This window comes from Echinops telfairi, unplaced genomic scaffold, assembly GCF_000313985.2.
Source record: "Echinops telfairi isolate 266 unplaced genomic scaffold, ASM31398v2 ScPeMD7_7423;HRSCAF=8461, whole genome shotgun sequence".
NCBI lineage: Eukaryota > Metazoa > Chordata > Mammalia > Afrosoricida > Tenrecidae > Echinops > Echinops telfairi.
Genome location: NW_022111323.1, coordinates 2,804,572 through 2,815,572, shown reverse-complemented (window position 1 = coordinate 2,815,572; position 11,001 = coordinate 2,804,572). Strand labels below are relative to the sequence as shown.

The 11,001-nt window shown below is 36.5% G+C and overlaps 1 protein-coding gene across 1 annotated transcript in view; it reads right to left on the bottom strand.

The window, feature by feature from the left end:
• AR (androgen receptor) overlaps positions 1 to 11,001 on the bottom strand; it is a 277,936-nt gene that overhangs the window by 39,664 nt on the left and 227,271 nt on the right. Inside the window, exon 3 of the mRNA XM_004715439.2 lies at positions 4,676 to 4,792. Coding sequence (XP_004715496.1) covers positions 4,676 to 4,792 — 117 coding nt within the window. The remainder of the gene's footprint in view (positions 1 to 4,675; positions 4,793 to 11,001) is intronic.

Here is an 11,001-nt window from a genome sequence, read left to right as displayed (position 1 = left end):
GGGAGGGGGAGCAGGGAGGGAGGGGAAAAATGAGGACCTAATGTCGGGGGTTTAAGTGGAGAGAAAATGTTTTGAGAATGATGTACAAATGTGCTTTACACAATTGATGTGTGTATGGATTGCGATAACAGTTGTATGAGCCCATAATAAATGGAAGAGATGGTTGAATCAACGAGCCCCCAATAAATTGTATGAGCCCCTAATAAATGGAAGAGATGGTTGAATGAATCAATGCAGTGAATCTTGTTTTGTGAAGATCATGCCATAGATAGTATTTTAACAATAGAATCACTCTCTTACATCCAGGACATTGTATCCAGAGATAGCGATGCTGGGTTGCTCTTGAGTATGAAGAACGATGTAACAGCTGACTTTATGACCATCTTCAATACTGAAACCTAAAGATAGTGTCATGACAATATCAGACCATGGCCAGAGGACACCCTGAGCCACCTTCCTAACTAGAGAATCCTGTTTCAAAGTTTGAAGTCGCATATGAGTTCAGTTTCCTCAAAGGAGATTGATTTCTCAAATGTGCTAGAGTAATCTTAGAAAGAAATGCTGCACACCTCAGATACTCACACACACTGTGTCAATTTTCTTTCTCTTCTGTGTTTGTAGGCTACCTGAAATTCCTGAAAGGACTGTGATCTTTTAAGGTCTGGGATAGGGGAGAGTAAGCAGGGGCCAATTTACTAAAAGCCAAGAACACAAGAGTGGCAAAACACAAAGACGAAGTATTTGGGAAAGAGAGAAGGGGAAATAGAGAGAAAGGAAAGGTCAGAGGGACAGTTAACAGGAAGGGAAATTCTTTTATTTTCTATCTTGGAAAGTGGAACCAAATCCTTTTGAACTGCAGAGAAAGCAAGAGATGTGTATGAATTTGTTCTAAATATGGGTTGTGAAAAAAGCGTCAGAGATAGCTGCACTCGGGGGAATGTACTTATGTGGACAGTTATATTTATAAGTGTTTTCGTAAATAAAAGTAAGTAAGAGATTTGAAATTCTGAATCAAATTAGCAAGATGTTGCTTTTTAAAACAGACAGAAATAAACTATATGCAATAAAAGATGTGTGGGTAGCTGAGATCGTAGAGGTAGTCTATAATGGAACCATCCTGAGAATCTAACCAATCTCAAGTTCATTTCAGAAGCATCAACATCTGGTTAAAAACGATGCAATGAACAAATAGGTAGGCCTTGAATTGGGAAGGAAAATTATATGCATTAAGAAGCTCTAAGTTGAGGAGATACAATCACCAAACTATAGATGGGACATTATGGAGAAACCCATATTAGAGAACCTGAGGCCTAAGCAGTTATCAGTTAAAGAAGTTACTGTCAGCTTCTTTAAGATAGAGAAAAGAGTCTTCTGCTCTCCATTTGCTCAATAGTCTATGCATCGAGTGTATTATTAGACACATAGTGGTGAGTAAAACTGTAAATAGTGGTAACTAAATTGCTATGCAAATCAAAGTACTTAATTCTTGATTATGTATAAAATAGAAAAGGTTTGATAAGCTAAAACAGGGCTGATAAACTATTTTCTGTGTGGGTTTAGATATTGGAATAAAAATTTCAGCATTACAAAGTTCCTTGGTCAAGTCCACTGCCCAAGAGCCATATTGTTATTTGCCATTTCAGATTATTAGCAATTTTGAGTGATGGGAAGAAGGGAATGAAATTATGTGAATTCTTTTTCAAGGTAATTGAAATGTCTATGCTGAATCTAAATCTTATGGACGTATACTCCTAAAGTAATCAGAAGAGACACTCTCAATTGATGCTTTCTTTTTTCCTTTTTATTTTATTTTCTATCTTTTTCTATGTTCTCATTTTTTTCTTTCTTTTTTTTCATTCTTTTTAAAATCATTTTTATTGGGGGCTCATACAACTCTTATCACAATCCATACATACACCAATTGTATAAAGCACATTTGTACATTCATTGCCCTCATCATTCTCAAAATATTTGCTCTCCACGTAAAGCCCCTGGCATCAGCTCCTCATTTTTACCACTCCCTCCCCGCTCCCCTCTCCCTCATGAACCCTTGATAATTTATAAATTATTATTTTGTCATATCTTACACTGTCCAATGTCTCCTTTCACCCACTTTTCTGTTGTCCATCCCCCAGGGAAGAAGTTATATGTAGATCCCTGTAATCGGTTCCCCCTTTCTACCCCACCCTCCCTCCACCATCTCAGTATCACCACTCTCACCACTGGTCTTAACAAGAAACTTTGAAGGAATTTATAGTAGGTATATATATAGAGTATATATATTCATCTATATGTTGTATATATATCAAGTAAGTATATATATATATATCTCAAGGTATATGGAAATTAGTAAAAGGGTTATTTTTTAAGCAGTATCTGAGAGTACATACTAGGTTTTTTGCTGACATAGTACTGGAACATATGATTCCCTAAATTACTAAAATCATGTTCTAAACAGTATCATGGTGGTGTTTTTTAATTTGAAGAGATCAAAAATGAATTTTGGTGCTGCTCTGCCTGTTGAAATTGTCACATGTTATATTGGCCTCCTAAGTAACTCAGGATAAAAGTTAACTGGGAAGTTCTGTGAAAACTTTAACAGTAAAAGTGCTATTGACTTCACTGTAATAATGAGCTTCCACATTCATCTAATTTGTGGTTTATCAAGGATAGTCATATTCCTTAAACCATCTGGTCTTCATTATTGTTCTGTGAGCGAGATATCTAAAAAATAGATGAAAATTGAGGATTCAAAGGGGTACACAATAAATAAAGATGCTGGGACTTTATAACCTACTTCTAAATCTGCTTTATAACCTACCTGTACATAGCAGGTACTCAGTAAATGTCAGGGCAATGGAACTGAAATGAAAGCCAGCCACAACACTTTTCAACTTTTCTTCATTGTATTGACTAGTTCACTCAAATCAGAGCAGCCTATCCAATTAATCAATTTGAAACCTTATTGTACCACTCCAATAAATTAGTTTTCAAACTTATACCTGAAAGCTATATGAAGTACTGGACTTGTCTGTGATATAGAGGTTCACTGGAGTATCGCAGACTGGTATGTGATGGAAGAAAATGCCAGGGACTCAGATAATTATGAAGACTTTCATCACTCCCTATTAAATTTAACCTTTATCAAAAAAAGGCTTGTAACTCATATTAGCAGATGGCAAGCCAAAGGGTTCCCTATTAGGAGTTTGCATCTCTTACAGATAATTCATAGAAGGCAAATAGAGATTTGAGTTTATCAGATCCCCTCACTGTGGTGTTGGAACATCCATATGAAGATATTGTCTCCCTGTCAATCCCTGTTATCTTACCTAGCTGCCCAAGAGCCCTCCCGAATCACAGTGCTGCTTTTTCCTTCCTACTGAAGTCCACAACAGTAAGATAATTCTTAAGTGAGGCAAGAAAAACAAGGTTGGCTTTTCTCATATATTGAGTTTCATTTGGAAAGCCACTCATAGAGCATCTGCCTGCGGTGTCTGGGAGTACTAGAAATTATTTGAGATGCCTTTGTTTAAATAGTACTTTGTCCATTTTAGAGAGTGATACTGGCTTATCAGCAGGAGCTGATGCAGTTGTCCACACATAGCCCATATATAGCCATGTGTCAGGGTTAGGGAACAGGTTGGCTTTTGTAAATATGCACATTGGCAAACAAGGTATTGTATATCACATAGACAGTCAGAGATGGACAATTGCTCTAAATTAGCCCTATGAGGGGAGGGTTGAATTCTAGTCTTTCGGATTTTCCAAGCTGATAATGAGTAATCAGGCATGGGACTATAGTTTTAGGCACCCAGAAATAGGTTTGCCTTTCTTCAAGTTTAATTTCTATGCCAAAGTAGATCTTTTTCCTCATGAAAAATGCAGATACTTTTTGAAAGCAGTTGGTAGCACGGAAAACCCTGGTGCTGGACAGATGTAAATATGAGGAGATGAAGATTTTAGAAGGAAAAAATGTAAGTGTGGGTTAACTAGTGCCAAGTCCTCCTGGAATGCTGACAGTGCTCATGATAGAGGTAGGTCCAAGGAACAGAGGATTTTATGATGGAGAGTTGCCCTTTAAAGAGCTATTTTTCCTGTCAAGCTATTCTGGTACTAAAAATATGTTTTTGGAAATGATCAATAGATTTGCAAAAAAAAAAAAGAAATTATTAATAAGGCCGTTCATAGATGGGAGAGTGCAGGACATGAAATTGGCTCTATTTGGCAGCCTAGTCACAGGCTTCTCATTCCAAGTGGCTAGTCCTATGACATAAGTAGCAGTTAAATGAATGATATTCCTGGGTATTCAGGGCCAGTCTGTGCCTGGGTCACCCTGCACCTGCGACTACTCTGAATTCCTTAATTCTCTCATTCTAGCCACATTTTAACAATATCAGGTTGGTGTCATTAAGTCCCTTAGGGAGCTCTGCCCACTCATGTCCAAATTTACTACTCTTTATTGAGTGCTAATACCTGCTTCACATCTTGCTCCTATGCCAAGCCCTGAAATTGGAAGTGGCCTGCCTATAGATAAAGGAGTTAACCTGAGCCTAGAGATTGGCTGAATTCTTTGGAATCATCAAAGTCAAACATAGGGTTTAAAGACATGGAGAAAAAAGGAAAGACATAGGGAGAAGAGGAGGGAAAAAGCCAAAGAAAAGGAAAAGTATCATACCTCCCAGAGTCATCCCTGCTTCATAACATTTCCGGAGGCGACAAGATGGACAATTTTTCCTTCGGAATTTATCGATGGTGCAATCATTTCTGCTGGCACACAGGTACTTCTGCTTCCCTGGGAAAGCAAATACAAGAACAGACAGACTTGTTAATGTTTCTTCTTGAATATTAGCAAAAATGGCTTGTCTGCTGAGAATTTGACCACATGGAAACTATGAAAAGGGTTAGTTTAATTTAATGTCATATTGCTTGATTTTATAGGTGTTTTTTAATCAGGTTCTACTGAGACCTTCATTAATAAGACTACTCTTTTTTATTTTAAATAAGATCCTCTACCTTCACTAAAAACTAGGAAAGCAGAATGTGAAGAAATGATTAAACGGCACAGCTGACTTGTACTCACTGTTTCTTCCAACTAGTGCATTTAATCATATTTAAAGTCATAGTTGAACTAACAGATTTTTATTGTCATAGACACCTTACAGGTATAACATTTACAAAAGAGAACTCCATGAGATTGTTAATTATTTTTAATTTGTTAGTGATCATATCACTAACCTTGTGGGCTACAAAAAAAATCAAAGAGTTCAAGAAGGAAGAAAATGTTTTGAACTTGATTTTGGTAGCAATTACCAATTCGACATAGAGAACACAGGCATTTGTAGGGTATTTGATGTCGTCACCAGGTCAGCAAAGTACATTTATAAGCTACTTGTAAGAACATGTTATTAGCACATTATAATAAAGAATTCTGTCTTCTTTTCCATTTTTATTTTCTTCCTGCCTCCTTTTGTCAAAGAACCTATAAATGGCAATCCAGTATAATGCTTTCATTTTAAAATAAGCTCCTAGGAATAGCTTGTCTGAAAATTCCAATGAATTAGAGGATCCTAAAGGAAGAAAAAGACCATTTATTGAGCAGCTACTATGAGAGTATTAGGAGTTTTGCAAACCACTTTAACTTTGTTTTGAGATAGGTACTATTATCACCTTCATTTAACAGATGAGAAAATTAAAGCTTCTAGGCCAACACTTTCAATCATACCACATATTTGTACTCATAATTGTATAAGTATGTAGAACACATAATATAGTGCACCTTTTTTCTGCTGCAGTTTTAAGTCTGACTGCAATATGTGCATAGTAAGGAGGGTGCTATGGGTGCAATAGTGCCTTTCAGGGTCAGCTCCTACAAGGCAGGTCCTACATCCTATTCTTTTGGTTCAGATTAAGTGACCAGGGCACCCTCAGAGAAGGATACCCTACACAATATTGTTGTTGTTAGATGCCACTGAGTCAGCTCTAACCCATAATGACTGTATGCACAACAGATCAAAACACTGCCTGGTCCTGTGCCATCCTCACAATTGTTCTTATGTCTGAACCCATTGACTCAGCTATGGTGTCAATACATCTCCTTGAGGGAGGTACTATTTTTCGCCACCCCTCCACTTTACCAAACATGATGTTCTTCTTCAGGGACTAGTCTCTCCTGACAATATGCCCAAAGTATGTAAGATGAAGTCTTGCCATCATTACCTCTAAGGAACACTCTGGCTTTACTTCTTCCATTTGATTTCACTTATGAAATGAAGGAGGTTGTAATGGAAAATGCATAAAACTGAGATTTTGCTATTTGAAAACTCGGATATTTTTTCTACGCATATTTTATGTTTTCCCAGGTGCTTCATGGCATTAAAGTAATGGGACTTAAAAGATGTTGTTGCAGTTAGGTGTCAGCGAGTGGGTTCCAACTCTTAGAGACCCTATGAAACATTGTCCTGTTCTGTACCACCTTCACAATTGTTAAGTTTGAGCCCATTGTTGCATACTGTCGTAAGTCTTTCTCTTTATCACTGCTCCTCAACTTTGCCAAGCATGATATTTTTTCCCCAGGGACTGGTATGTGTAATAAAGTCTCAGCATCCTTGCTTCTAAGGGGCTTTCTGGATGTACTTCTTCCAAGATAGATTTGTTTATTCTTTTGGCAGTCCATTCCATGGTGCTTTCAGTATTCATTGCCAGTACCATAATTTCAATGCATCCATTCTTCTTTGATTTCCCTTATTCAGTGTCCAACTTATACATTCACTTTTCAACATTTTAAAGATGACTTAGCAGCAAATGTACCCAATGCAGTGCATTGTTTAGTCTCCTGCTGAGCAATGATAATGGATTCAAGCAAGGCAAAATCCTTGACAACTTTGATCGTTTCTCTTCTCTTTGATGATTTATCCTGATGTTATCTAGGCATGCTTTATAAGTCAGAATTGACTCAATGGTAGTGAGTTTTGGTTTGCTTCTTTTTAAAGTTAAATGCCTAGGACAATCATTGTTAGTGCACATTAACATTTGCTGAGCTTCTATTATATACCAGGTATTGTAGTGGGCATTGAAATTACAGAGGGAAACCTATGCTGAATAAAATTATCCATGCACTTAACAAAGAGAGCACTGAGTTGAAAGTCACAAGACTTGGACATTAAAGTCACAAGACTTGGATCTTTGTTCAGTCTCACCACTAACTTACTATGTGATTTTGGACAAGTTTTTTTCCTCTTCTGGGCCTAGAGGTCTATTAATAATGTGATATTTGGATGGAAAATTATTAAAATATTTATAAACTCTATGAATCTTGAAAGATGTTTGGATTTTGTTTGTGATAAATAGGCTTGCAATCTATCATACAAAAGGCTTACTGGTAAGAAGAAATTAACCTATAAAATGTTCTCTTTTCTAATCTTGCCTTTCAGGCAGTAAACGTACTGTAACATTGTAACTTATATTTGGAGGCATTTGATATCTTCTTTTTGTTTTCCAAAGTCATTAAAAACATCAGCGCATTTAATATAGTGCACTAGGGTCACTGCTGTTGCAATTCATATACAACATAAGCATAAATGTTTATTCACTGTTCCATAGTCATGAATGTGTGAGTATATAAATGTGCATGTGTATACACATACATACATACTGGGTTTCTGTATATGTATTTATGTGTTCATAAAAAACACACCAATACATAGTTACATACTCATACATTTATAAGTAAAATGCCATTAGAAGTAGAATAATGGGTTCAATGTTTTAAATAATACTTAATAGGGACAGAAGTAGTTGAAGTTTGTCAAATATGGATATAGAAGGAATCATTAAAACAGGACTGTGGCTCACTTGTATAGTTTAGATTACAGATATAAGCAGGAGTGGAATAAACAAATGAGTAAGTTGCTTCTATCTCACTTCTATCTGATTTATTATCTTTCTCAAATGATGGTAGAGGTAATGTACAATTGTTGGCCTGCTATTATAGGCACAGCTCATTTTATTCAACAAGGCTTTATTGCATTTCACAGATAATGTGTTCTTTAGAAACTGGATGTTTGTGGCAACTCTGCATTGAAAAAATCTGTTGGTGTCACTTTCCCAATAGTGTGTGCTCACTTCATGTTTTTGTGTCACATTTGGTAATTTTAACAATAGTTTAAACATTATTTTACAATAGTTCAACAATATTTTTAACATTATATCAACATTTAACATACACTAGAACCTTGGTGGTGTAATGGTTATGCATTATACTGTGATCCACAAGGTCTGTGGTTCAAAATCACCAGGTATTCCTCAGGAGAAAGAAGGGGCTTTCTACCCCTGCAAATGATTACAGTCTCAGAAACTTCCAGGACCAGTTCTACCCAGTCCTATATGGTGACTATGAGTCAGAATTGACTCAATGGCAGTGAGTAATATACATTAAGATTACATCACACGTTAAAAATATTGTCACAAAGTTACTTGTAACAATATTTCAATTAAAAATTGTTTTTTCCCATTTGAAAACTCAGATCATTTTTCTAGCTGTATTTAACCCAGGGCTCCTCTTGGCATTAAAGCAAGGGGAGTTAAAATATGTTATTGTTGTTATTGTTACATGCTGTCTAGTTGGTTCCAACTCATAGCAACCCTATGTACAAGATAATGAAACACTGCCCTCTCTTCTTTTTCATAATGATATTTCACACTATATAGACTATAGTATAGTGTAAACATAGCTTTTACATGCACTGTTGTTATTGTTGTTAAGTGTCATAGAGTCAGTTATGGCCTATAGCAACCCTATGCATAGCAGATTAAAACACTGCACGGTCCTGTGTTGAGCCCATTCTTGCAGGCACGATGTCAATCCATCTTGTGGAGGGTCTTCCTCTTTTTGCTGCCCCTCTACTTTACCAAGCATGATGTCCTTCTCCAGGGACTGGTCTCTCTTGACAATATGTCCAAAGTATGTAAGACAACATCTCACCGTCCTTGCCTCTGAGGAGCACTCTGGCCATACCTTCATTCAAGAAAGGCTTGTTTATCCTTTTGGTTTTCCATGTTACTTTCAATATTCTTTGTCATCATCACAATTCAAATGCATCACTTCTTCTTCTGTCTTCCTTATTCAATGTTCAACATGCACTGGGAAGCCAAAAAATTCATTGGACTTGCTGTATTGTGATACTCATTTTACTATGATAGTCTGGAGCTGAATTCTCCAAATATATGGCCGAAGTTATTAGGGTTCGTTGTTTTAAAAATCATTTTATTGGGGACTCATACAACTCTTATCATAATATATAAATACACCATTGTGTCAAGCACATTTGTACATTTGTTGCCCTCATTATTCTCAAAATATTTGCTTTCTACTTGAGCTCTTGGTATCATTTCCTCATATTTCCACTCCCTCCCCGCCTCTCACATGAACCCTTGATAATTATAAATTATTATTATTTTGTCATGCCTTACACTGTCCGATGTCTCCCTTCACCCACTTTTCTGTCGTCAGTCCCCCAGGGAGGGGGTTATATGTAGATCCTTGTAATCGGTTCCCCCTTTCTAGCCCACCTTCCTTTCACCCTCCTGGTGTTGCCACTCTCACCACTGGTCCTGAAGGGTTCATCTGTCCTGGATTCCCTGCGTTTCCAGTTCCTATCTGTACCAGTGTACATCCTCTAGTATAGCTAGATTTATAAGGTAGAATTGTTACCAGGGTTCTTAAAAGTAAAAATACCCACTATGTGATAACTTTACAAAGTCTATAAAGAATTTGGTGCAGAATTAGGATGTTGTTAGGTTTCATTGAGTTGGTTCCAACTTCTAGTGGTGCTGTATACAACAGGTTGGTGGCTACAAATTGCTAATCTTGTGTTTAGCAGTCTAATGCATAACCCACTGTGCCAACAAACCAAAAAACTAAGCTCACTGCAATCGAGTCATTTCTGACTTATGGTGACCCTATTGGGCAGGGTAGATTGGCCTTTCTGGGTTTCTGAGATTCTAATTCTCCTGCATTGCGGCTGATTGCTGACCTTGCAGTTAGCAGCCCAATGCATGTCCACTATCAAGGCTTCGTTACAAATATCAGATTAGTGGGGAAAAAGCCAATTTGATGGCTTCACAATCATTTCTGAGTACAAAGTTTGAATACAGTCATCACTACAAAGCAGTTGTCCACCCTTTCTTGAATTGAAATCCATTCCATCTCTGGAAGCTGTTATAAGATTCTTCCTTCCACGAAACTTGGTATATGTTATTGAGTAGTTCTAACTAAATAGATGGATAGGTCTAATTAGAATTTAAATGATTTTTAAAAAAATATCCCAATTTGATACTTTACTCTTCAGCTAGGAAAATGGACATAAAATATTAAAGTGACATGCCCCAAATCATGGCAAGTTGGTGTACATTCAACACAAAATCTGGCAACTTTATCTATGGAGATATAGCAAGGTTATTGTATTTTCAAGACAAAGTATTCCTAATATTACAGGCATTTTGTCCTTTGTCTAGTAAGTATATTGCCATTTTCTTTCTTAATACGTAATTGGCACAAGAATAGTAAGTGTGATCAAGTCCTGTTATAAGGTAGTTCTAGATTATCCTCTCCTGTCTTATAAAATAAACACAGAAAACACAAACTTTAGGCTATCTCTTCTTCCCAGAGCTAACTTTTTGATATTTCTGATTTCCAAAAGTGAAATTATATCAAGAAACTATAATTGATGAATGTAAAAAAATGGTCCTGAATGGAAAGATGTACCCTGTTCCTAGATAGGAAGGTGTAATATTGTAATAATAAAAATTCTCCTCCAATGCAGCTTATCAATGTAAAGAAATCTAAACAAAATTTGACAAAAACTGCAACAAAACAAAGTTTATGGGAATGAATAAAATGTGTGGGAGAGAATAATAATAATAATAATAAGTAGCAATATTTTTTAAACAAAATATTTAAGTACTATAAAGCCAGAGTGGAGCACATCCTGATCCACCGGGCTT